This window comes from Rhipicephalus sanguineus, chromosome 3, assembly GCF_013339695.2.
Source record: "Rhipicephalus sanguineus isolate Rsan-2018 chromosome 3, BIME_Rsan_1.4, whole genome shotgun sequence".
NCBI classification, from domain to species: domain Eukaryota; kingdom Metazoa; phylum Arthropoda; class Arachnida; order Ixodida; family Ixodidae; genus Rhipicephalus; species Rhipicephalus sanguineus.
The window spans coordinates 9,225,308-9,252,302 of record NC_051178.1 but is presented as its reverse complement, the minus strand read 5'-3'; the positions used below and the strand labels follow the sequence as shown (position 1 = coordinate 9,252,302).

Below are 26,995 nucleotides of genomic sequence, written 5' to 3'. Positions count from 1 at the left end.
GTTCCGCGCGCGGCGGTCGCGGTTGCCTAGACAACACCGTGGCCTAGACGATACAGTGAAAACGCGGCCGCGGCGGCACTCCGACCGTCGTTGGGTTCTGCGGCAGTACCATGTTTCACATGTTTCCTTTGGTATTACAAAGTATTCAGTGGGCATTGCGATGAAGCAGTGACTGCATGAGCTGCACGTCACAGCGCACAAATGCAACATTCAAGGGTAAAATTTAGCACTGCAATTCACTGACTTGGCGTCGCGAAGACTGATGAAACTGCGGAGCTGGTGCCTTTTCCTTGGCTTTGGGGTGCGTTTTTTACTAAGTACTATTTTAGCTGTCGATACAGCGATGATAATATGACGCCGCTAAACGGTCCGTGAGCTCCTGCTTTGGCCACTCGCAAGTCAGGATCGGATTCCCTTCGTTGCTGGGCGGCCGACGTCTCTCTTCCCGACGAGTTTTGTCGTGCAGTTGCGGCGACACGCCTCTCTCACTCGAAACTCGGGGTCGGCCCGTCATCGTTGGGCCCATATGCTCTAGCGAATTCCCATCATATTTCCCGCCGCGCCGCTTCTTCTCCCGAAGACAGAACCTTGTTCGTACTCGCCATACTCGTCGCCGAACGTCGTAATGCTCTGCGCCGACAGTGCACGCTTTTGTACTGCTTTGTTCACTCAGAATTTATACTTGCAGCAACAACGAAATGAAACAATGTTAGTGCTGTTAAATCAAGGTGTGCGGCCTAGAGGTAGGGGGCACTCTTGTAAGCTCAGTGCGAGCAGTCCGGCCGCATTAGAATTAACACCACAATTAAAGCACGATATGCAACACGTACGAACTGACGGTCGGATGTCAACAAGCATGCACGCTAGCAATAAACAAAGATAATGATGTGCGTCTATCCTGGCCTCTCCTAACTCCATCGCACAGTAGTCAGGGAACACCAAGCCCAGCTTTTTACTCTGCCGAAATAACATAACACTACCGCAGAAGGGGAGCGCATACTATCGATACGATGGCCGGAGCCACCGCGTCTACGCGTCTCCGTTAGAGTGTACTAGAAGGTTTTGAGTGGCGCGACCGGTCGCCTCGGAGAGGGCCACAGCGCGTGGAATGTTGGCGGTGGCGCTGCAGTCAACGGCACTTGAACGCGTCTCTGCCTCCTTGCCGCGCTCGCTTGCAGCCTGCCGCGCAGAGCGGAGTTATAGCGGAGTCGGCGCGCGCAAAAATTTCGCGAATTTTCGCGCTGTTTGGCATGGGTCGTTGCTTCCGAGTAAAAACATACCCTGCGTATTCAAACTAATGGATTGGGATGAATAAAGCGCACTTTTTCTCCCTATCCACTTCCACACCCGTATTGCTTCTAAACAGTCATTCCTGTACCCGACGTAATAACCACTTATATAAAAGCATAGCAGTTTTGCTCTGCAACGCGTAGCCGGTGTACGCTTTCGTTCTCTTCGTTAGCGCAGCTCAGTGGAAGACTCGTGTGACTTTAACAACGCGAGAGCAGTATTTCTTATAAGTAAGTGCGATTCCGATTCGCGTATCCAGTTGTTTCACATGCGCTGCTAACATACCAGGCAAGCTTTGTGCACTGCTATATATGCCCAAAGCTGAAATTCCCCAGAAACGGAAATACACAGGAAGCAATGAAACAATTTATTAACAAATACTGTGCTCATACGTCCGTCCCCTGACATAATCCTGCTGCACAGGCTTTCTAGATTCGGCTCAGCTTTAAATGCTGCTGTGCTTTTCTGCGTGCATGGTCACGAGACTTGTTTAGTCCCTTGACAAAAAAGTGAAGCCTAGTAACTAGATAAAATCCAGTTAAACTTAAAGATAGTCCCTCGCAGTGTTGATCACACCCAATGTGATTCAGGCCCTTCTTACTCACAAGGGCTAGCACATCCATAATGCTGTCATGCTGCAGCTCTGCGGTACTGAAACATTCGGTAAAAATGTCCTCAAGTTCACTAATGAACCTGAAAAGGCTCAGAGAGGGGTACAGCAAGCCGCCAAAATCGCATGCGCTTGTGAACGTTGAAGCATTCAGACGTTTTCCCTCGGGAGCAGGCAGGAGCAGCTGGTCCATGCACACTTGGCACTTGGTTTTTAAGACACACTTCCGTGCAACGTATCCCGCAATGTAATGCGTTAGCCTCGAGTCACTCCTCTTGGTATTATACGTATGCGTTGATGTGTCGCCTTTACTCTCAAGTGCAGCCTGTGCTCCATCAAGATTTCCCATGTTGATTAAGGTGTCGACGACTTGCTGCTGTTTTTGGCAACTTGCTGGCTGGTCTTTCACTGAAAGAAGCGAGTTGATGACGTCATCAGGTACATTTGAGCCAGTGACGCTCTTAGCCAAATTATAATAACTTAAACAGTTTACAGTAATCAGGAACTGCTGTGGACTTGGGCGGGCATTGCAGCCAGACGACTGCCTCACAATCCCAAATGTACTTTCGAGCTTGTCCTGGCTCAGGCGCGAAGTCATCATGTATGAGAAGCCAACTTCTGAATGTAGGTAGTTCAACAGAGCCAAAGTACTTGTGATGGTAACTCTAAGGCCTTCTGCCGTTGATTCACTCAAGAACTTTCCCTTTTCAGCATGAGCCTCCCACTTGTTCAAAAAGTCCAGGAAGTCCGTCAGCTCCTGCACTGCAGTTGAATTGGGCTTCAAAGCTTCTGCAGGAAAGCGTGAAGTCATGATAGCTATAAGCGACTTCATCATCCTGCAAGAGTAAAAGATCGCCTTGATGTTATGGAGCTTACAGTATTAGTCATGAAAAATAGTCACTAGGTGCTAGAAAAATGTGAAGATACATGAGCAGTGAAAGAAATTACAGTATTACAAATCGAATGTATTTTTAAGGTATCTTAGCAGTTTATATTAATTTGATGCACTTCATTGCACCAGTTTCCACAAATGATGGTGGTTAATGTTGAGATTTTATAAACGAGCATGAAAAAGATGTGATGAAGCAGTAAATGCATAATTAATTTACAAGCATAATAGGCATGTACGTTTTGCAAAAGCAAATGTATACATGTATATGTATGTACTTATATGACTGTTGTTGTTTCTTTTCTCTTAGCTGTCCTGTACATTCTTTGTTACACATCGTATTGGACCGGTCCGTAGCCACTCTAGGTTACTGGTCCAAACAATCGTATATTCAGTTCTTTGTTCATAAGAGTAAAGTTCCACTCATTGATTAATTGATTAATAATAATGAAAGTTTTTAAACACTTAAAGATGAGTACTAAAGGAATACAAACCTGAAAAACTTCTGTGTTGCTGCAATGTCACCGCAGCGTCGTTCAAGCTGTGACTTGTAGAGTTGGAATCCCCTTAAAACGTCCGTGCTGAATAGTTGAAAAGCGTACGACGTTCTCATTTTCTCAAAGTTGTTTGGTTCGAGATGAACTGTTGTTAGCCGGGGCATTGCCTTCAGAGTGAGATTGTTGGAATCTAGCTTTAGGGCTTCCTTAAGTGGCTCCAGGGAGACCTACATGAAAAACCAATCAAAAGGAAGAGAAAGAGTAGTCAGCTTTAAACTGTTTGAGCTGCAATGATCATGTACACCAGCATGCTAACATAATTTACCACAACACTAGTAATGTGCATTTTTAACAGCAGTGCCTGCGGTGGTTTGTTATGAACAACAAACTTACCTTTCCGTCTGGTGTGTCAAAGGCAGTTTGTAGAAGCCTATTCCGCAGGTTTTTCACCAGATGAGGGAAATCAGAGAGGAAATGTAGAAAGCGCTTGTTGTCTGATGGGTGGACCTTTTTCGCTACAGTTTCCTTTCTCGTTGCTTTCACACCCATCATTCGCCACATCTTTCTATTCCATGCTGCAGCATCGCAGGTTATGTAATCGACAAAAAGACCTGCCCTCTCAGCCAAGACTGTGGCGTCAAGAATAATCTTTGCGAGAAGATCTCCTTTGATGTTTGTGTGGGTTGCAAATACGCCCAAAATCTGAGTCCAGTTTCCGACCAAGGGAACAAACATGACTACAAGGCCATGGTTTGACAGCAGATGTGCTTGGTCCTTTGGGGTGTACGGGCCCAAGTCCACAAAGCCAGCGATCTTGCCAGCAGTGTCCACCGACAAGTGCTCAGAAAGACTCATTTCATCCACAATCAATCCGCCGTGGCATTTGAAAGCGTCCATTGCAGAGGTTTTCTTCTTCAGAGTTTGTAGCATGCTTTCATTGAACCCGAAACTGCCCATGTAGCTTGACAAGTATTTTCTGATGGTAGTTCTGCTTGGAAGAACCAATATCTTCTGCCTGCGGATGTATTCATAAAGCCTCGGGCTTCGCATCTTCAGGAGAATACATTCAAGCATCCACTCCTTATCAAATGACATGCCTCGAGTGCTTTTTCTTTTTGAAGCTTGGAAACACTGTTTCACAGCTAGTTGTTGCTTGGGGGACAAAGATTTAAGCTTGTCTTGTAGAATGCTTTCAGCGTTGGCAGCAGCAGCTTTTTTCAAACTGGCAACAACAGAACTTAGTGTTTTCACCTTTGACACAAGCCGCTTGGTTTTTCTCTGCGACGCTCGCATTTTATGCGCAGTGCTGTGTGTAGTTTTCACCACTTGTCTCTTAATGCGTGACTTTCTTGTTTGCAAAGACTTGCGGAGGTACTTGCAAGGTATGCAGGGTAACCCTGTAAAAAAATGGAAAACAATCATTGAATTTATCAAACGCCCGAAAATCTGCCACTGAGTGTTTCGTTATGTTTATTTTAATATGATACACTTGCTTCTTCAGGCTGAACGCATAACGACAATGCATTGGTATTGCACTACATTTAGTAAATTTAACCATACCTGCATTTGGTGATCTCCCTGAGCAGTTGACGCTGAAGAGGGCTCCTTTTCGTGACCGCATTCGTGCGTGAAGACCTTTCGTGAGCTCCGATGCAGACACAAATGACTCTTCCACAGCTCCACAGCACAAAGGAATGCTTGCAGCCCGTTGTAAGAGCTCCGTCGCTTCTCTTACGGTGGTCAAACGACACTTGTCGACCAACTTTTCTAGGACAAACACTTTGCCCTCTACGCTACCTGTACTAGAGCAATCAAAACACACGGCCCTCTCAATTGCAACTTCATTCGTGCGTGAGTCGAATGTACAGGCCACATAGGAAACTCCGGAAAAGTTAGGAAATTCGTGTGGTGCCCACGACTTGGATGGCAGCGGTAAGTTGCGAAGGTCAGCAAGGCCAACGCAGTCAGCACCTACTCCGTTTTCCGAGTCTTCCATAGGAGCAGCATCCGCTTCATCTGCGGAAGTAGAAGTGTCGTCTGTACGACGGCGCTTATTCTTCCTCGGAGCCTCCGCTTGCCGGCGTTTCCTTTCGGGCCTCGGTGTCGGTGTTTTCACACTCAGGTAGGACGGCAAGTTCGGCAAGATAGTCGGCACTGCATCGGGAGAAAGCGTTGGCGCTCCTCTGGGTATTCGCACTTCGGTCCCGTCCACAATGTGCACATAATCCCTTAGGACAAAACGGGGTTCGAAATGCAGCTCACATACCGCGCAGTCTTTGTCCAGCGGCTTGTCAAGCCTGCGCAAGTGTCTCTGCCAGAGCAGTCGCCGCTCTTCATCGGCGGGGGCTTTGAAAAGGGACAATTTGCGACCATGTGCAGTCCGTGCGTACCCAGTTTTGCAACCAGGCGCGTAGCAATGATTAAGCCGTCGCTTCGAAGGCATCGTACGAGATGAGCATGTCAGAAAAGATTTTTCCGATGCGAATAGCACTGCGCACACATGCCAACAAACACATTGAACAAGCGAGCTGCAGAAGGCTTGAGCGGGCGCTCTTCAAGTGCCGACGACGACAGCGCCGCCGCAATTTTCCACGTAGGAGGGGGCAGCGGCTAACAATAGAACCGGTATCCGCTCGCTCCACTCAAAAGTTCTAGTACACTCTATCTCCGTCTCGCCGGTCTCTTGCCTGGCAACGGCCAGACCCCCGCCAGAGGGCCGCACCGGCCGCACTTTTTTAACGCGCGGCCCGCACACCTCCCCTTCTAGCCACCCTATCATTACGCCAAGCGAAGGCAGCGCCACTTTGTAGCATACAACTAACGCAGGCCTATATGTACAGGGTCGACCACATCTAAGCTGAACACCTCATTAGTATTCAAACCGGTAAAACTAGAACGTTTCTTATACTTCACGAGTGCAATGCCCGTTATAGAACGTCTAATCATGGTGTCGACAAACACAGTAATGATTTTCCGAATTATGTATTAAACAACAGCTTCTATGAGGTCGTGAATACTAATGAGGTGTTCAGCTTAGATTTGGTCGACCCTGTACATTTTTATGGAGTAATATCTTTTAATATAAATAAATGAACAATATTTCAGTACTAACAGAAAAGTCATCGAACGCATACACCAATCAATCGTCACGTGACCGGCTTCATCGAACCGTGTATGATTTTGCCGCCAGAGGCGCCAAAGGTCATTTTTCGCGACTTTGAATGAAGAAATAAAAATATAAATCCGCCTCTCACGAGATAAACAGGTTGGTTTGAGTCAATGAGACGGACAATCTTTCCATCAGTGCAATCATCTCATTTCATGTTCTGGGCAGTTGACTATCGATAGCATCGATAGTCATCTTACCGATAGTTCTGCATCACTAACTTCCACTCCTTTCCAACAATGAAGTCATATTTGAAGGACAAGAAATTTCAAGATGATGAGACTCTGATTCCTGAAGTCACAACAAAGTTTTTGGAGCAACCTGTCGACTTCTACAAGCGAGGTGTTGCATAAAAAGATGGGAGAAGTGCGTGTTCCTGGGTGACACCTATGTAGAGGAGGACTAATAAATATGCAAAGTTTCGTTACTCTTCGTCCACAGGAAGTGGGTCAGGGGAAATCTTTATTGAACGCCCCTCGTACCCTCGTACATCCATTGACACACATTCCACAATTCAAGCATTTTCATCAGCCCCGTTCATAGCCCTATAGAGCATAGCCCCATTCACGTAGCGCTATCTACAAAGGCATCCGTGAACTCGAACAAAGTTTCGTCACGCTTTCTGGCCGCGCTGAGTCGCCTTTCCTTCTTACACTTTGACATAGCCTTAGATATTGTATTGTAATTATCAAAAGAGGATTACCTTTTGGGCAGAGTATATTTAAAATAAACAAGCTGACTCATTGTGTGTTTGCACTACTGTTGTGCTTCAAAGAAGAAATATTCTTGGGTTAGAGTCAGCAACAAGTACGAAACTAAGGTTGTTTTGTTTCGCGTGATTTTTTTCTTTTTCGCGTAACAGCGAGTTTCGCGCCAAAGTTGCGCAGGCCATGCTTCGCCGGTGGTCAGCCGTTCGGCACCAATGAAGATTTTGTGGTAACGCACTCACCAGCAGCCCCCCGGTGCAAAACAGGTGAGCCGTCGCTTAGAATGCCTGCCAACGGTTTGCGCTGATGTGATGTGTGTGTGTGTGCTTTGGCGAGCACCGGTGCAGCCGCTTCGATTGGCATGCCGAGAACACTTAGCATTCACTCCTGCCTACTGATAGACTGGTCGACATTTGAGTGTTCCATGCTAAATGCGGTTGTTTTGTTAGGGTGAGATAATTGATCAGTCTCAACTGTTTCAATATAGTGTCCCGTTAAATACTGTCATTTATTGTTTTTCACTCTCCTGCGCAACCTCAGCATTGACACTGTATGCATTAAGTGCGCCATGAAAAGTTAGCTAATTCAGTTGTTACATTAGCTACTTGTTCACTACTACAAGCACAAAAAAAAAAAAAAAAGATGCCCGCGAGCCTAATAACACGAGAACGGTCCGTTCATTTAAGCTTTCTCGAAAAAAGTTTAACTATATTTTGTTACATTTTGACGATTTCGTAGCGCAGCGTTAACAGACGAAGAAATAACACACAAGGACAAGCACATACTCTAAGCTAAGTGCAGCGCCAACTGCATATCACCTCAATCGACAAGACTCAATCTGACAGACGATGACTGCAACTAACCATGAATTCTGTGCGAAGCAAAAAAGGAAGAACAACAGGTTCAAGAGAAAAAGAACTTGATTGAATATAACTCGCGACTCTAAAAATGATTGTGCGAAAGAACCATAGATGGAACTAGAGCACTGCACAGGCCGATTTTTCTGGCCCGGCCCGGTGTTTTTAATATACTTTTATATATGGTCCGTACCCGGCCCGGGCTCGAAAGATTTGGGCCCGACCCGGCCTGGTCCGCTTCAACCATTTATGACGAGCGTAATCGAGGCGCTCTCCAATCCTCTGCCTCTTGTCTATTACTGGTTCATTCTTTCCCTGCACAGCAACACAAATCCTACCTAGCCTATTGGCAGCTGTAAAAACAACATTAATGCCGTATGTGCTTCCCACTTTTTTAGCCTGTGAGGTATGCAATGAATGTAAGGAAGACCGACGACACATTTTTTTCTGTCGCTTTCTTCTTTTTGAAAGAATCAGCGAGTAACAGACAAGAAGTGGACTGACATTTGTTTCGTAAAACACACCAACAAATTCACTGATTACCATACAGGTGTGGTGTATAAGGGTCTCTTAAGCTGCGACTGCTCCTAGGTAGGACAGACGAGCCGCTGCATTAACCAGAGATTATTGGAACATAAGAGATCGCTAACCGGAGGCTCACCTTCTTATCTGTCTTTACATTGTCGAGAGTGTAAATGCACGCCAAGATTTGATGAATGCACAGTTTTGTGGAGGCACGGGAATGAAGAAATCTGTCTAATGGTTTAGGCATGGCATATCGATAACAGTAGTAGCGCATGTGTGAGCCAACTGTCGATTCACTTGCATAAAGAAAAAATCAAATGCCTGAACAGTTGTCCTTCACGTATACCCCTACGTGTGCCAGATTGATAGGTTCACTTATTGCCTGGGCATGCAAAGATGAGTTTTCGCGCTTTCTTTTCCGTCACTGTGCACCTCTTCAGTTGTTAGTTGGCGTTTGTGGTGTCCTGACTTCTTTCTTGTGTTCGTGTTTGCACGCCCTGACTTTTTAGAATGAATACTTGCCAACTATCTCAGCTGTTCGGCTCCCAGATCTACTGCAAGGCTTCTTTTGCCACTCCTGTTGCTGTATGGGACAGTGGCACAGCACCGAAGGCACAGAAATTCATCTTGATGCCACTGATACTAACTTACAGAAATGCAAGCGAGCACCCAGCTGCTTCCTCTGTCCGTGGCCCAAGGCCTCTCTATAGACCTCGTGAGCTGGTATGGTGGCGCTACTGCTCTCGCCCTCTATCGGGCTAGCGGCGCACTGTTAGGGTTGTCGCCTACGTGCCCGTCTGCATGTTTCAAGGCGGTGGCTACGGTTGCGGCGGCCGCTGTTCTCCAAGAACTGCCACCGTAGTTCTTTTTTTTTTTCTGTCTGCGTGCGTAAATACGCTAGGCTAACTTATGTTTATTTATGTTTTTCTTCCTGTCTGAAAAACCTCTCAAACTACAACCGAAAAACTAGCATGCAGCGACTCTTGTTATCGTAAGCATTCAACAAAACTTCGTCCCCTTTTGGCCTCAAGCCATTTGAGAAAGAGAGACCCCTCTCAGTCCTTCTGTTCGCTGAAAACCGAACTGCGAGCCCTACCAACAAAAAAAAAGAAAAGAAAAGAAAAAGCCGACAAAACACAGCTGCTTGCTCCGGAAACAAGTTCTTTTCCGTCCCATTGGACACCACGCGGGGAACAGTAGATTACCCCCCCCCCCCCACACACACACACACACCAACACGCTCACAACGCGAACGCGCACACACACTTTACAGACAGTGAGACTGCAAGGCAGTGCAAGCGCCCATCAGTTCGTCACTGGTTGTCGTCTGCTAGGAAAGCGCATCGCTGCCAGCCCGCGCCTGAACGTGAGGACAAGAAGCGACGATCGTGTGTTGTTCTGCGGTTTCCGTAGGATTGAAATTGCAATAACGTGTGTTTCAAAAGGAGTTCTTGGTCGCTTGGTACGAAGTTGCACGCGAGTGGTCAGTGTGTGGTCTGGAAGAAGAATTGATGTGCGTGATGGAATCTTCCGACATTATTGGGAAATGCAAAGGGCAGTCGAAAAGCGTGGACTACCACGTACGAGTGGAGGTGAGCTTTTGATTTTTCAGTGCTCTACGTGTGCTGAGCCATACCGAACTGTTTTAGTTCCCAACGAAGAGGACGTGGCAATTTTGTGTCTGATTCCGCACTGGCTACCCCTGTTCGCCGCTCTGGCTGGCAAGAAATCACGTGTGAGAGCAGAAGACGCAGACAGGCACATTGCCCCTCTAGGTGGCCATTGTCAGCCTGCTATCTTCCTATTTCTTTGTGACCTTGTAAGCTTGTGTATACGTTTAAAATAAATAATAAAAGGCGAAAAAAAAAAAAAACGCACGAAAGTGGGGACACTTATGGGCGGAATTCGAGGCGTTGCTTACGCAGCCCCGCACAGCTGCGCTAGAGTTGTCTTTCATTTTCGTCCGACTTCTGAGGTAACCCGCAGAATTTTAAAGCTAGTTGCTTCCGAATGGTGTTCCTACAGCTGTTGTGTCAGCCATGCACGCAGAAGTACGAAAAAGTACCGGACTACTGCGACGTTTTTACGTCCTTTCGGCGAGGAGCCATGCGTTTCTACCGTGACTGCGGGCACGGGAGCAACAAACGACAATCCCCAGTTTTCCGCCGCAGCCGTCTGGTGGCGCTGCCTGTTCGGTTCAAAGCTGCAGCGCACTAGGCCTATATGGTTTTTAATCTAGCAGCTGAGAAGCAAGTGCAAACGAATACCTCACGCTTTGTTCATAGTATTGTAAAGATGGGTGGCAACTGAAGAAGTAGTTCAGTTATGTGGTAAGTTCAAGTAGTGCAAGTTGTCTCCAGTAAATGGCCCACATGGCGGTAGCACCACCATGTCAATACACATGGTGCCCACATGGTGGCTGGGCAGTCCCCACAGCTTGGACCTAGATAAGATGTCCCCAGGCTGCCCTGTGCCTCTAATAAGTGCTGGCAGCAAAGGGGTGACCAGCAAGACTGCATGTTTGGCCAGTTGGTTAGGAGTCATCTTGAACCTCGTTACAGTGCAATGTGGACAAAAGGAAGGAAAACGAACGTTACTCTGACTCTCAACTGAAGAATTGTGAAACATGTATGTGTACTAGAGCTGTGCACAGGCCGTATTTCCGAGCCCGAGCCCGGCCCGGGCCTGCTGACTTTGTCGAAGGCCCGCCCGAGCCCGACGGCAAAGGGCTGCGAGCCTGCCCGGCCCGGCCCGGCCCGACGTACGAAAACACAAACCCCGGCCCGGCCCGGCCCGGTTTTTTGAAGGTTCGCTGCGAAAACAAAACATCGTTTTCCGGTAATTTGGCATTTTATTGAGCATATCGAATATGATCAAACGACACACGACGAACAGTCTCTATTACACAGATTACAAATTGTCGTGCAAGAACAGCAAGCAGTCCAACGATTCCGGCTTCAACGACGTGCGGCGCTTTTGCATTATGTAGCCCGCCGAATTGAAGTTACGTTCGCTGCTTGCACTCGTCGCCGGAATTGCTAATATCTTTTTGCAAGCCTGGCAAGCTTGGGAATTTTATTTGCATTGCATACCTGCGACAGCGCGGACGGCGGCGGCGTCATGCCAGCAACAATGGAGTTCGCTCGCCAAAGCCGTCACGTGTATACGCCTAGTGCGCGCCGACGGAAGCGCCATAGGCGGCGAACTCAATCATTGCTCTCGGGAAAGCAAGCAGACGGCCGCCGTGGTTTCCTACGTCGTTGTACGTGTGTTTCCGCGTTGTTCACGTTTCCGAAGTGAAATAACCAACGTTCGTCGTATGTGTGGCGGCCGAAACTTCAAGGGATGTCGAATAACAATTGCTGTGGAGTGGAGTGCTCAAACACCTACAAAAACGCGCCCGGAACACGGTTTTACTCACTTACCGCAAGGCCTCCTGAGCAAGAGCGACGGAAGCAATGGATCGCCGCTGTTCGTTGGCAAAGACGAGCCGCTTCGTCATTGTGCGGGTTAACACGTCGCTTCTTGTTCTAATGCTTTCGTTCTGCCATATCGGTGCTCGCTGGATGCACTCGATCATGTTGACACTGGTAGACGACCAAAGTTATCAGCCTGAGCATGCGTTGGTTCGGTTCGACCGCCGTGCAGGGCACGTCGCTCAAACGTTCTATATTTCAGAAGTGTTGTAGTTCGGGCGAGTTGGTCATCCATGAACTTAGCTTGTACTAGCGCGGTACATGTACCGCGCTATTACAAGCTAAGTTCTATATTTATTATTTACAGAAACAGAAATGCAGTAATGGTTGACTTCAGAAAGAACAAGAAGTGATTTAGACGTCACCTTTGTAAACAAAACAAAGCGGATGTTCACCACGAGCTGCACCTCATAGCTGGATCTTGTTACGCTGGTCTGCGCGACGCACCTTTGATATTCACCGGCATGACGATTCACTCCACGCGGACGTTCGTTCTCCTCCGCAGTCGGTCATCACACGTCTTCTCGGCGACCCTCTTCAAAACTTGTCACTGTCATCTCTTGATACTTAACTCACAGCACTAGATCATCAAACAACACGTCTTCTGCGATCGAGCGAACGATGCTATCACTAGAACGACATAACTTGTACGCCGACTAACTCCTCACTGACTGACTCTGCCCCCGCGCACTTGCTGCCTTGCTGTGCTTGCTGCGCTTGCATTGCCTGTATCGGCTCGCGCCTGGGTTCGGGAAGGTGCGTATGATTCGTCTGTGCGTAGCGCAGCGAAAGCTAGGGAAAGGGCGAGATCCTCTCACCGATTCGTCTGCGGAATCAGACGGCGCCGCTGGCTCGGCTTTGCTTTCTCGAATATCCCGATCTTCCGCGTTCGTTGGCTGTGTCGGTGGCGTCTTCTGCGGTGAGGGTAAGAGGCGCGCGGGCGCGCTCCCGGCGCCTTTTTATACTTGTTTTTTCGATGCGCGCGCTCTGTCGCTCACGAACCGTCGGCGCCAGGCTTTCATGCCGTCGTTCGAAATCGGTGACGTGCGCTTAGTTAAGCGCTCGTTCGTGAAAAACATCGTGCACAAGTCCACTTTCGTAGAGGCCCGCGCCTTTCCTGCAGCTGCCAGTGCAGAATTACTTGTCTGGCACCCGCACGAAGGGGAAATAGCAGCCGCGAACTTCATTCATCTCCTCACAGCAAAGCTGTGCAAAGCGCTGTCGTCTGCTCGGCTTCCCGCACGTACTGTCGACGGCGCCCGCTAGGTGGCTATGAGTGGCGCTTCTATAGGCGGTGCACAAGGCGTATGGCGTATGCCCATGCAAGCGTCAGCTTGCACAAAGGTGATCTACATCGGGTCGTTCGTCGCTGTAGCGTGCATTTTCACTCATATGGGGTTTGGCCTTAAATCTAACATGAACAGTCGCGTGGCGCCGTCACTAGCTCAGGTGGTGTTACTTCTCTGTTTGTCGGAGTGCAACAGAGGCAGTGCTTTACCTGCTCCCCTATAGTTTAAAGTAGCGAATGGAAAGGAAAAGCGGTAAAGGGCGGTCGCGGAAAAGGCGCTGTATGCGTGCTGGAAAACAATTCCCGCTCATTCTCTATATTTCGGGCTTGAGTCGGGCTTTGTGCCGGGCCCGAGCCCGGCCCGCTAAAACTCCAAGTGGCCCGAGCCCGGCCCGGGCCCGAGGTGAAAATACGTCGGCCCGCCCAAGCCCGGCCCGCAGGCTGGGTCGGGCTCGGGCTTTCGGGCTACCCGGAGCCCGTGCACACCTCTAATGTGTACCAGTTACAAAAGAAGAAACGGCCTCTTAATTTTATATATACTAATGATGGTGTCAGTCTAGCTCGTGTCACGGACTTTAAATGCCTTAGTGTAACTCTGTCAACAAATTTAAAATGGCACGTGCATGGCCAAACAATGTGCAACAAGGCTCTTCGAAAACTTTGGTATCTCCGACGCACGTTAAGCAACTCGACAAAAGAATGCAAATTGACAGCTTACAAGACCTTGGTCAGGCCCATACTCGAATATGCCTCGGTTGTTTGGTCACCTCACCACAAACATGGCATAGCTATGTTGGGATCTGTTAAAAAAAAAGCAACAAGGTTTATTTTTCGTCGCTATAACCGGCGGTTCTCGCCTAGTTCACATGCGCATGTTTTATCACTGCAGCGTTTCGAACATCGGCGCACTTGCGATCATATCATCCTCCTGCATAAGATAGTTCACACCTGCTTGAGTATTCTAGCGCCCATTTCTTTCATTGCAGCTTCTGCACACCGTATCAGACGATTCAATCCCCTAAATATTATGCCCTTTAGAGCTAGTCTTGATTGTTTTAAGTTTTCCTTTTTTCTGTGGACCATGGATCTATGGAATGAGCTTGCTGGGTCTCTGCGCAGACTCGATGCTCAGCAATTTGAAAAAGAGTTGCGAAATCATGTATTTTGTTAAATTGCATTTTTTTCATTGTGTTGAACATCTGTATCCACTCCTGCTATGTCTCAGTAACTGAGACAGCAGTATTTGTAAATAAAATAATTAATAAAACCATGACATGCACAAAACACAGATGCATCATGGCAGCGTTGTCAATGTAATCAAGGTTAGCTAAAGTAACTAATTGGCTAAGGCACGTTGCCAGGCTAGTTGGTTAGGATTCATTAAACATTACATGTTGTTCCCTTGTTTTTTTTTTGTCGATCTACTGTTATTGTGTAAACACCATCTGTGATCGCAAATAAAACGTTTAGTTGCAAGTTAGCGCTGTGTGTGTGTGTCCTTCTCTGTCCCTGTCGTGATGCGCTACACCATATAAATTAACATAACTAAATTCCTTGTCATGAAGAGCGACTGGTGGTTAACTAATACAACCCTAGTCCCTAATCGTTATATTGTAGGCCTCAGCGATTTCTCTTGTCAACTGGCTCGTGTTTTTAAAAATGATGCTGTTTTATTAGAAATCGTATGATAACCGCACGACTTGTAATGCTTCGGTAGATGACCCCTTGAAGTGAAAGCTCTCTTAGTCGAACACTCATTGTGAAAGGTATAGGTTGAGAGCTAGCGCCATGTCTGCCACAGTCTAGTGTTCTGGAGTGAGTGGATTGGGACTGCACCAGATCTTCTGGCAGGCTTGGTCCTGGCTGTCTTGGTGTTTTCTTCTGCATGCGCCACTTCACCTGGGTGTGATGCAATGTGTCATGTCCTGTCAGTAGGCCACAAAGAGACCACAACATTTGCACTTCGATGTTAATTGCTCACATTGCAGCACTAATTCACTGCACGAGTATTTTTTGACACCTGTGACGATACAGTGATCTGACACTGAATATCATTTTCTTGAACCTAGGTGGCATTCAAATGTTTAAGCTGTTTGCACAAGGTGCCACGTGCATCTGGCTTTATTCTTTAGGCAGTCATTACATTTTTGCCTGTGGATTAACATTTAATTCAAATGACTAAAATGCTAAATCCACTGGGTTGAGGCAGGCAGTGAAGCACATTGAAATGTCTCAAACATCAAGTACTGTTCATATTTAAAGAAAAGCGGCGCACAAAAAGACGGAGACAAAGAAGAGCACCACACACAGCGCTGCTTTTTTTTTTTTCTTCTGTCTGTACTGTCTTTTACTGTACTGTACTGTACTGTCAAGTACTGTCTTTGTATGTATGATGTTTGATTGCAGTTAGCTACCCAAGTTTTATTTGTTTGCAATTGTTCATCAGTGCATGTGCAGCAAGGCCACCAAGTGATGTTTGATTGTGTGCATCTCCACAGAGTGGCCATGTTGTCAACAGAGCTGGCACAGCAGCCAAAGCTGTCCACTGCACACGAGCAGAGGAAGCTGCTTGGGTCCCTCCTGGAGGCGGAAGCCATCAAAAATGTCGACGAGTTCAGGTGGGCCTCTGATCTGTAGTATTGTACAGCAGTAAAGATTCTTCAAAAACCGAAAGTGTCCATTCAAGAAAAGGGCCTGCAATGAATGCTTGCAGATTAGTGTTCAAGATGGTTGGCTGAGAAGGGACAGGTGTGAGGATAAAGGGGATTGTGGTATCCAGACAAATTACAAGAGAAGGCTAACTCCCTGTAGGGGCACCTGTTTTGACAGGTAAGTAGTGTCCTGGAGGGGAGGTGCATATAGCCGTGCCTGGCTGAGTAATGTTCGGGGAAAAAGGTAACCTGGAGGTTGAGCTGGTGCCGGGTGTTTGGACCTTTGAAGGGGTACTGACACGAAGATTTTCAGTTGTCGTTTTGCCACGTCAAATGAAAGGCCAAGCCCTCGAGAGGTGAAACCGATCACATCAAAAATAAAGGAATAAGCGCGCATGGCAATGTCACTGATGTTTTCCCTCCATGTAGCTCAGCTTGCGATTTGTATCTCATGGTTGCCCAACAGGTGCTGGTCACCTTTGATGCTGCCCTCTTTGTCTGCGAATTTCTCAGTGCCAACAGATATGATGATGCTGGAGTGAGGCGGAATGGTGACTCTGTCTTTGAGCACACTCAAGGTGTGGTTTCCTGGTGTCATATGTTGCTTCCGGGGATAGCACTGTCGAGTCAGATCTCAGGTCGATGACTGCACCGTGGTGGCTTAAGAAGTCCATACCGAGACTTACCTATCACAAGCGATACTGTAGGGCTACGAAGCTTGCGTGATAAGCCTGTATTGGCTGCTGACTCGTTAATAGTGGCAACGAAACTCATTTGCCCCAGTGCGAGACAAATGTTTAAATACGAGGGGCGTTCAATAAAGATTTGCCCTGACTGACTTCCATTTAATGCAGGATGCTGAAACTGCGCAAGTGTAATGACATAAGTCACTGTAGGTCACGTGCCAATTTGCAACTCTAAACTAATAACGGTCTTTCTTTTAGAGGTGCTGAAGTGGTGTGAGGTGTGATAATGGATGCAGTGGAATACAGAGCAGCCGTCAAGTTTCCGTTCTTGAAAGGCCGCACTCCAAGGGAGATGTTCGATGAGATAAAAGAGGTTTATGGGGAGGATTCCCCATCATATGATGTAGTGAATAACTGGCATTGCCAATTCAAATACGGTCTGATTTCCGTGGAAGCGGCTCCGATTGCAGGGCGACCCCACTCCGCTCTCAATGAACACACCATCCAGCAAGTGGAGGCCGCCATTTTGGAAAATCGCCGCGTTAGCGTTCGAGACCTAGCCCAACATGTCAAGATTAGTGTGGGATCCATGGAAAAAATCATTCAGGACCATCTTCATATGCATAAGGTATCCGATCGCTGGGTTCGCCGGCTGCTCACACCTTTCCAAAAGCAGGAACGAGTCGAATGCTCCCAGGCTCTTTTGACCTTGTGCCATGGAAACCAGCAGGACTTTTTCAACAAACTGATTACACAGGATGAATGCTGGGTCCATCACAATGATCTGGAGACTAAAGTGCAGTCGATGCAATGGAAGCACTTGGACTCACCGCCTCCAAAGAAGGCACGCACCCAGCCCTCGGCGGGCAAGGTCATGCTCACAGTCTTTTGGGACCAGCACGGAGTAGTCTTGATGGATTTCCTAGCAATGGGTGCCACGATTACTGGGGCATACTATGCTTCACTGCTGCGGAAATTGCGAGAGACCATCAAAAACAAGAGACGTGGCATGCTCACCAAAGGCGTCCGCCTTCTGCGAGACAGTACCCCAGTTCACAACACAAATGTTGCCCAGACGGAAGCACGCTCCTGCGTCTTTGAAATTCTACCACATTCCCCATATTCACCCGACCTCGCACCATCGGACTTCCACCTCGTTCCCACATTGAAGTCATATTTGAAGAGCAAGCATTTTCCAGATGATGAGGCTCCGATTTCTGAAGTTACAATATGGCTTTTGCAGCAACCTGTTGACTTCTACAAGCGAGGTGTTTACAGTTGCATAAAAAGATGGGGGAAGTGTGTGTCCCTGGGTGGCACCTATGTAGAGAAGGACTAATAAATCTGCAAAGTTTCGTTCCTCTCCGTCTCCAGGAAGTGGGTCAGGGGAAATCTTTATTGAACGCCCCTCGTATATGTACAGATGATACGACTGGAGGCAGTTTCAATTTCGAAGAGCACTCGGGGGTCCTGTGACATAGCTGGCCTACTCGTTCACAAATACATTATCAGGTGACTGCGAGAGTTGCGACGTCAGTGGCCATCTTCTGCCATGTTGTCACTGCTGCTGTTTCATCCGCTGTGTTGTGTGCTGCGAGTGCTTGTTTCCTCGATCGTCAAACTGTGTTGCTTACCTTGTGCGGCGATGGATGAAGGAGCTGGGAGGAGTGTAAAAATCAGTCAGAAAAGCTCAACTCACTTCGCGAATCTCACCGGCGGCTGCGATTTTGTTCTTGTCGTCGTCCAGCATAGGCGACGATTTCAATGAGGCTTGGAGCAGCCGCAGCATTAGGCGCGCTGAAACATTTTTGCTCCAATCATTTGTAAAGTAGCAGGTTGAGAAGTGAAGAAGAAAGCAGTGAAATCACAACATTGGCACTCTGTGACAGTGTGTATGTGTAACATGTAAGTGGCATGATGTATGCTTTACTGACTCATATTTAGATCGGGCAGTGCTGAGTACCGAAGGCATACCAATCCCACATACTCTCGTTGGAGCGCCAAAGCAGTTATGTCTCCACTACGCAGTGCGATCCAGGCAGTAGAGAGTTTGTCTGTAGGCTTCCTAATGTTTGCGAATACCCGGTTACTGGAGTCATTGACGGCTACAGCAGCAGCCGCGGAGCCGGTAGTGACATCTTGTGACGTTTTGTCCAACTACATTTAATTTTTTTGCTGTCTTCTCAGTCGTGTCGCTGTTCTTGTCGAAAAGAAAACGATGAGAATGCTGTGAGTTGATCATTTTCTCACTGCCAGTGCTTTACACTGTGGAGATAGGTTTAGCACAAAGCTTACCCTACGAGGCGACCGTGAAGGGACGTGACGTTCTCCACTGCCGCAGCGAACAAAGATGCTATGGCCGGGTTCGTAGACTCCGGCACGGCGCAGGAAAGGCACTCTAAGCAGGATGTCAACAAACAACACGGGTTTATTAACCCAAGATGCAGCACAGTATGACAGTCACGGGCTTGCAGGCTGTAAAGGGAACTCCGCAAGACCGATCGAGTACGCTTGCCAGTGGCGCTACGACTATCACACAAAGGGCAGCAGTCGAGCACACGAACGAGAAGACGCCTGCTAGAGCAGCGCGTCAACCTCTCGTGCCAGCCTGAGAGCATCTGACGCGGGCAAGCCCACACCAGACAGAAGCGAGCTCAAGGGGGAAGGGGGGTTGTCACTGGCGGCCAATGAGGACAGGCGTTGTGCAGTGACGTAAGCCAGCTTGGTGGCGTGAGCATGTCGAGGCATGCCCGGACGCGTGCCCGCGCGCCGGGAAGCCGACGCATGGCTCGCACCAGACAAAGAGGCCTGGCGCTGCCGCCGTGGTCGCCATACTGCCGATTAACGGCGCTCTCCGGCGCTCGAGCCGCGCGGGTCCCACACACACACGCTAGCTGGGGAATGAGGTGCCAAAGGGGAGGGCGCGCTTGATTCCCACAACACAGAGTCAGTAAGCGGGTAAGTCAGTGCAGTGTTATGTTTTAGGTCTTTGGATAGGCTCTGCATTATCAGGTGGCGCTACCAGCGTTGTCCATCTCGTACATGTCTCCGGTAAACCATCCAGAACTCGTGACGTACGTTGTTTACAAAAGGTCCCTGCTCGATGACCTCATCGCTTTTTGCTTCTATTTTCGATTCGGCACTTTCACGAACTTCAAAACTCAATTAAAATACTTTTTTGGGTGTATTTGATGCTGATATTGTCCAGATGGCACCTCTATGTTCCCATCAATGTAATGTAACAGTCAAATTGTGTCTGAAATGTTTATTGTACTCTCGCTGCACCAAAGCAAACACTTGCACGACATTCGCAGTGGTGGGAAACCAGCGCAAATTGCGCCAATCTGCGCCAACTGGAAATTACTGCTCTATACTGCTCTAAAAGGGTCTTTTTTTTGCCTAACTTGCACCATTGCTGCGCCACAACGTGGTTTTACAACCGAAACTAATGTTTAGTTGATAGCATGCTGCTTGAGCGGAAGTACGTCGATCATGGTTGCCATCTTGTACATTAGCGCTATTGCATTTGTTAATGGTAGCGCCCTAGCCGTTGCGACGGCCGACGCAATCTAATACAATACTAGTGGCAATGGTAGCAACTCTGCAACCCCCCTTCTAGTACGCTGTCACTGTAATGATGCCGCAACGTTTGCTTTCTGCAAGCGATGCACTCTCCTTGATGCTGTAGCAATCCTGGCAGTGGACGGAGGCATGTTTGGGTTGTCGCCTAATAAAAGTGTGCAGTCTGGTTACAACAATGCTTCGTTTGCTGTGCCGTACACGTGCGTTTATCGCAATGGCGTCTATGCAGTGAGGTTTCTAGGTGCACGATCCACATTGCTCAACTCCGCAACAGTGAGCTGCTTTTGTTTCTACAAAGCAGTGCGCGCTTGAACGGGGTCCCGCACAACGAGCAGCAGCGATCGGCGGCTAAAAGCATGCAGTAGGTTTAAGTGGGGACGCGGGGATTGGATCGCGAAAACCTCGAAAAAAATCGATTTTCGGAAATTACGCAATTCGGCATCTGCAATGCCTATTCTATGCTGTACCAAAACTATTTCGCTGAAAACCTACTCTAAATGCTTGAAAAAAATAAGTTTGTCAGCGCGTTCGGCGAAAAAGCGGCTCAAAATCGCGAAAAAACACCGATGTTCGCGAAGCAATTGTTCGTCTTTCGCGCCACCGATCGCCGCCATCTTGGTAGGCTTCGGACCGTCGATACTTCGCGTTCCTGCTTTCACGCGTTTCAAGCGTCACCGGCGAGGAGAAAACTCACAAAAAGCAAAAAAGGAGCACATGGTCATACGCACTCGAAGCGCCATTTTGTGAATGCGGGCCTCCGATTGGCTGGCGCGCTGCAAGGAGGCTCCCCATTGGCCGCTGTCACACCAAGAGAAGAGTAGCCGCCGCAGTCGTCTGCATCACAAACCACGTTTCGCGCACGCTTTTAGCACTTGTTCACTCACGCAGTTATGGAATCTCGCTCGTTCAAGAAGAAGTTCGCAACGACTCACACGTTTGGAAAACGAAAGCGGAAGCCTCCTACGGCGAAAAAGAGACGGTGGTTAGCGGAATCTCCGACAACTGCACTGGCATCAATGGAGCACGTGGAAAACACGCCAAGCTGCTGCGCACCACACTACCCCCAAGAACCCAGCGGTGAATCCATTGTGACAACATCGACAACGCTGTTGTGTGGTGATAATCACGCAACACGTTCAAGGGAGGACGCATCCAATGCTTCCGCGTGTACCGCGACCCCGGATGTTCGACGCGAAGGCGCTCGCTCGCGCAGCCGAGATAAAATCGCCGTCTGCCGTTCGGACGAAAGGGCGCCGTCAAAGTCTGCGGAAGTGCGCCCGTTATCTACGAGCGATCCTCAACCGTCGACAAGCTTCGATGTGAACGACGATTCACCGTGTGCGAATGCTTCGACAAATTGCTCAAAGCCGCCAGCCGAGCGCCGAGATGAAATCGCCGACTGTCGCTTGGATCAAAGGTCGTCGTCGCTGTCAAAGCCTTCGGAAGTGCACCCTACGAGCGATCCCCGAACGTCGATGAGCTTCGACGATTCATCGTGTGCCCCTGCATCTACAAGTTACGCAACGTCGTCAACTGAGCATCGCACCATTCAGGTGCGCTTGGAGACTCGTTATGTGCCAGCAGGAACCGTGGAGGCGCAAGCGTCACACGTTAGCGAATCTCTCCGCGCGGTGTCCGCAACTCGGCGGAAGCTGTCTCTGGTGGGCCAGCAATGTGAAGATGGCACTTCTGGGACACCCAAGGATGAATTTATTCTAATGCAAGCTGCTACCATCAACGCAATGCTCGCTGACACACTGTGCCCGAAATGCCGAAAGAATTCTGTGGGCGTGAATTATGAAACTAGGCTGGGTCTTGCAGTGAAAATGGTGCTGTCATGCAGTGCTTGCGGCAGCATATCCTCCCACTGGTCCTCTCAAAGGAAGGACGACTCCAGAGTGTTTGACGTCAACATTCGCTCAATGCAAGCAATAAAAACTATTGGGAAGGGGCAAACTGCTCTAAATGACTTGTGGGCCACCATGAACGTTTCTCACCGAGGCTTGCATCACAAGACCTACCAAGGCCATTTGAAACAGTTGTTCAAGCCTGCAGCTGAGGTGGCTTCAGACAAGGTATTTGCAGATGCGGTTGTTGCTGTGAAAAGAGTATACAGAGAGATGGACACTGGCTTTTCTAAAAATGTTACTGTTGTCTTCGACGGCACCTGGATGACGCGTGGTCATCAGTCGCATATTGGAGTAGGGTGCATAACAGAATTCCATACGGGGCTTGTGCTCGACAGAATTGTCCTCTCGAATTTCTGCCTCGGGTGCCGTCTGGGACCGGCAGAGAATGACCCTGCGTATCCCCAGTGGAGGCAGCACCATCAGTGCCAAAAAAACACAGATGTTGGATCTGGTCGCATGGAGGTGGAGGCCGCACTGCAACTTTTTGGCCGGTCATTGACCAAGAATGGTCTAAGGTACTGCAGTGTGGTTTGTGATGGAGACAGCAGAGTTTTTCAGGCGTTGAGTGAGGAGCAACCATATGGTTTTATCCAAATAACTAAGGAAGATTGTATAAACCATGTGAAGAAGAGGATGGGGACTGCGCTCCGCTCTCTTGTCACCAAAGCAAGAAAAGGGGAGCCACTTGGCGGAAAAGGAGGCCTTACACAAGACCTCATCAAGAGGCTCACGAACTACTATGGACAAGCCCTCCTCAACAACAGCAACGATGTTGCTGCAATGCACAAGGCCGTGATGGCGACATACTATCATGTCACGTCCACCGATGAGAGTCCCCACCATGAGCTATGCCCCCCTGGCCCTACGAGCTGGTGTACGCACAGAGTCGCAGAGGCAAAAGGAGGTGCACAACCACCCCACAAGTACAAGATTTCAGGCAGAGTTGCCCAAGCCCTGTTGCCTGTGTATGAACGCCTTGCAGATACACAGCTGCTTGAGCGGTGTAAAGGGGGCAAAACACAGAATGCAGCTGAAAGCTTGCATTCTGTGATTTGGTCACTTCTATCCAAGGACCAACATGCCTCACTTTTTGCTGTCGAGACAGCGGTAAATGAGGCAATATTAAAGTACAATTCAGGATGCGTACGGATGTACTCAGAAAGCTGTGCTGCACTGGGTGTACGTCCTGGTGCCATTGCCCTCCAGAGGGCTCAAGAAAAAAACCGCCTGCGTCTCAAAAGAGCACGAAAAAGTGAACCGACCAAGCGACAGAGATCCAAGAAGATGTGTCTTGGCAATGATGCCAAATACTAGAGCCCTGGGGCTTTTTAATAAAGGTGCAACGTTTCCAAAACTTCAGAAGCCATTTTCTCAGATGCGTTTTTTTTGTCAACCACCCCGCTCGTGGAAAGCATTGCACGACTATGGCTGTACCGATTTTCATTCCGTTTGTTTTATTCTCATTCATAGACTGTGCCATACTTCATGACAGTCTTAAAATTTTAGTTTAGACTTCCATTTATTTTTAATTTCACAATTACCGAATGACACAACTTGCTGAAGCACATTCATATGCAAGTAATGCCCAGCAAAAATTTTTTAGGGCAGTAAAAAAAAAATCTGGCACTGTGTTCGAGTACAAGCAATATGTAAGCACACATACAAAGTTATTCCAACACCTTAGCATGTTTCATCACTGTGCCAGGCTTTCCACGAACGAGAAACTTGATATTTTTTTATAAAATGATAACTAACAAAGATATCTTTACGAAAATTTACATTTATCTCTTTAATATGATTTCTAGTGTGTATGCCAAATTTCATCAACCTAGAACAAGAAACTAAAAAGTTACAAACGATCCCCACGTCCCCCCTTAAAGGGACACTAAAGACAAATAATAATTTGTCAGAGTGAAAGCTCAATGTATGACAACTTCTAAAATGGCAATATTATCAACAGCAGTGCCATACTTGCTGAGAAATTAAGCTAAATGTATCACATGATGAGCGCCACGAGTGGGACATTTTCGAAGTGATCCCGATGACGTATGAGAGTCTGCCTACAAGAAATCACTCGTAATCTAACTAGATGCAATAAAAAAAGAACCTTCCGTGCATCAAGAGACATAATAAAATGCTGCTTGTTTGTTTCTGTTTGATTCATGGAAAAAAGAACCTCTTTGGCGTTGTCATGGGGAACGGCGCGCGTGGTTCAAAGGTTCCGTTTTCGCCGAACTGCACTTCGCCCGGCGCCCTGCTTCGCTCACGCGGTCGCGTCTCAGTGGTAGTTTCGGGATCGCGTACTGCCGCATGTGTTTTGTGCGCTCGTGAAAGTCGCTCTGACAGAAAGTTCGACAAAATGCCGCATGCAACGACGCCGGCACTACGAGCCCTCAGCAGCATACCGCATTCATCGGGGCTCAAGTCGTTGAATTTGAGTCGAGCGTCGCGAGCCAATGCCTCGTTGTCAAGTTCTCCGTCCACATCCACTGCGGCGATTGCGGCAAGCTTCGGTGGCCGTTGTTGCTGCTGTGGGTCCCGCTACTTTCGCTCTGCTGCTACTAGTGTCGGCGGCCGCGCAGTAAAGGCGGGCAACGTTGGGCACGGCAGCAGTGACGTATGAAAGTCGGATTTCAGGCGGGTGATTTGAAGTGCGCTAACGCGATGTGGACCACTAAAACGTGATTTTATTTCAAAATAAGCACTTCCTTGGCATAAAAGTAGCACTACGAGGTTTCTGGACCGCTATTTCAACAACCAACGTCGACTTAATATTTGCCTTTAGTGTCCCTTTAAAGTAGTGCTACCCGACACGCGTGCCCTAGAACATAGCTGAAGATACTTATTGTGATAAGGTTGTCAGCAATAAGTCAATCTGGTGTGTTTTTCAGTTGCCGCCACCTCGCATTCGTTCTTTCCCTATACTTGCCCACAAAGGCATCGCTGCAATCTCGCTGAAGTAGGGAGCATTTATCGACTGATTTCCGCACGTCTCGAAAATACTGAAAACATTGTAGCATCAGCAAATTCAGCGACGCAGTAAGCTTTTATGACGCAAGAAGTTATCGTGGTACGCAGTGTGCGCACTAACCAGTAGGCGTAGGATGAACCAGTATGGGTGAAGCGGTCAGCGAAGGCATTATGCACTATGAGACTCTGTCGGGGATTCGTCATCGTCACTACATAATAATTGAATATACAGTCGATCCCGGATATATCGAACTCGGATATATCAAATTATTGGCTATATCGAACAGTTGAGAAATCCGCTTGAATTTTCCATGGGGCTGGTGCACACATATATCGAACTCCTGCACAGCAAAACATCCGCTATACATAACTTGCAACTACGTCACACCGCGGAACTCTGGGATACGATTTTGCGGCATGCGCCACCATTACCGAGCACAGGGCATTGTTGTGGGCGTCCACACAACACTAACCAGTATTGTGGGCGTCCTCCTACCAATAGAAGACCGAACGCAGATCGAAAAATTCTGTTTTAAGAATTTCTACTCACTTTCTAGAAAAACTGCTGCAGGGTTGGACACTTCAGATGGTACGCTTTCTATTGCGATACGAAACAGAAAAGCGATGAAGGACGGTAGACTGTCCCTTTAACTCTATTCAAGCATAGTGTGACCACTGGCTCATGACCCTTAACCCAACTAAACGCAAATCGTTCTTTCTTGCGTCGTCAAAACTCTATCATTACCTTACACATTCGGTAACGTTAGCTTGGACAGAGTCAAATCCTATGAGTACATCCCTAGAGAGGGAGAAAGGAAGGTTGAGGAAAGACAGGGAGGTTGACCATACTCCGGTTCGCTACCCTGTACTGGGGAAGGGGAAAGGGTGTACGAAAGAATGAAGTACATACCTAAGTGTAACATTGTCACATGATCTAACGTGGGGTGTGCATGTCACTAACTTGTAGCGGGTGCTAACAAAACACCCAGGTTTCTAAAATAACTTTATGTCACGCTCCCAAACACTTAAAACTGCTTGCCTACATATTCATTATCACACCAAAGCTTGAGTGTGCTGCTGCCCCTTGGAGCCCATCTCAGGCTTACCTAATACATTCACTTGACGCAGTTCAGAACTGTGTGATACGATGTATCCATTCATCATATTCGTACCATGTCAGTGTCATCACTGAATGAAGAATCAGTTCCACTAACTGGTGCACGTTGTCACTGCATTGCCACTGTAGCTCTGTTTCATAAGTTCTGCTACGGCTCGCGTGAGCACCCAGACTTTATCACCCCTCCAGCCTGCATATCTCATCGCACCGGTCATGCCTTACAAGGCACCCGTTCATGCAGCCGCACCACAACATTTTCTGCCTCCTTCTTTCCACGTGCATCATATTGTCACGTGGTCGTGACGTCGACAAAGGCAGCAGTCAGCACGTCAGAGATGAAACTACGATCCTCACATTACAACCTACGATCCTCACATTACAACCTACGATCCTCACATTACAATAATCACAGAAACCTGGCTGCACGAAGGTATAGATGATTCAGTACTAATTCCTCCGAGATATCAAATCTTCAGACTTGACCGGCCAACAAGAGGTGGTGGTGTAGCAATAGTTCTCAAAGATGGTATTAGTGCTCGGCCCCTTCAACAGATTCCTGAGCACGAAAGTTTATTCCTTAAAGTAAGCTGCTGGGGCCATTACTTCACCGTGTGTGCCATCTACAGACCACCCTCTTCAACACACGAATATCTGTCTAAGCTATATGACCACATGTGCGCGTTCAAAAATGATCGTCTGATTCTTGCAGGTGATTTTAACTTGCCCAATGTTGACTGGCGCGTTCCACGCTCTGGATGTGATGTAACGACGTTA

General features: G+C 48.1%; 2 protein-coding genes across 2 annotated transcripts in view; one reads left to right on the top strand and one right to left on the bottom strand.

Annotated features, from left to right (window-relative positions):
- Window positions 1-3,267: 3,267 nt before the first annotated feature.
- Window positions 3,268-5,771, bottom strand: LOC125757548 (uncharacterized). The gene is made up of 3 exons (XM_049413127.1): window positions 4,847-5,771; window positions 3,680-4,683; window positions 3,268-3,513 (listed from the first exon to the last, which is right to left on the bottom strand). Exons 1-3 carry the CDS (start codon window positions 5,727-5,729, stop codon window positions 3,268-3,270), a joined length of 2,133 nt encoding a protein of 710 aa, XP_049269084.1. The 5' UTR covers window positions 5,730-5,771.
- A 1,514-nt stretch (window positions 5,772-7,285) lies between these two features.
- Window positions 7,286-26,995, top strand: part of LOC119386438 (uncharacterized) — a 466,488-nt gene continuing 446,778 nt past the window's right edge. Inside the window, exons 1-2 of the mRNA XM_049413126.1 lie at window positions 7,286-7,425; window positions 15,804-15,923. Coding sequence (XP_049269083.1) covers window positions 15,811-15,923 — 113 coding nt within the window. The 5' untranslated portion in view covers window positions 7,286-7,425; window positions 15,804-15,810. The remainder of the gene's footprint in view (window positions 7,426-15,803; window positions 15,924-26,995) is intronic.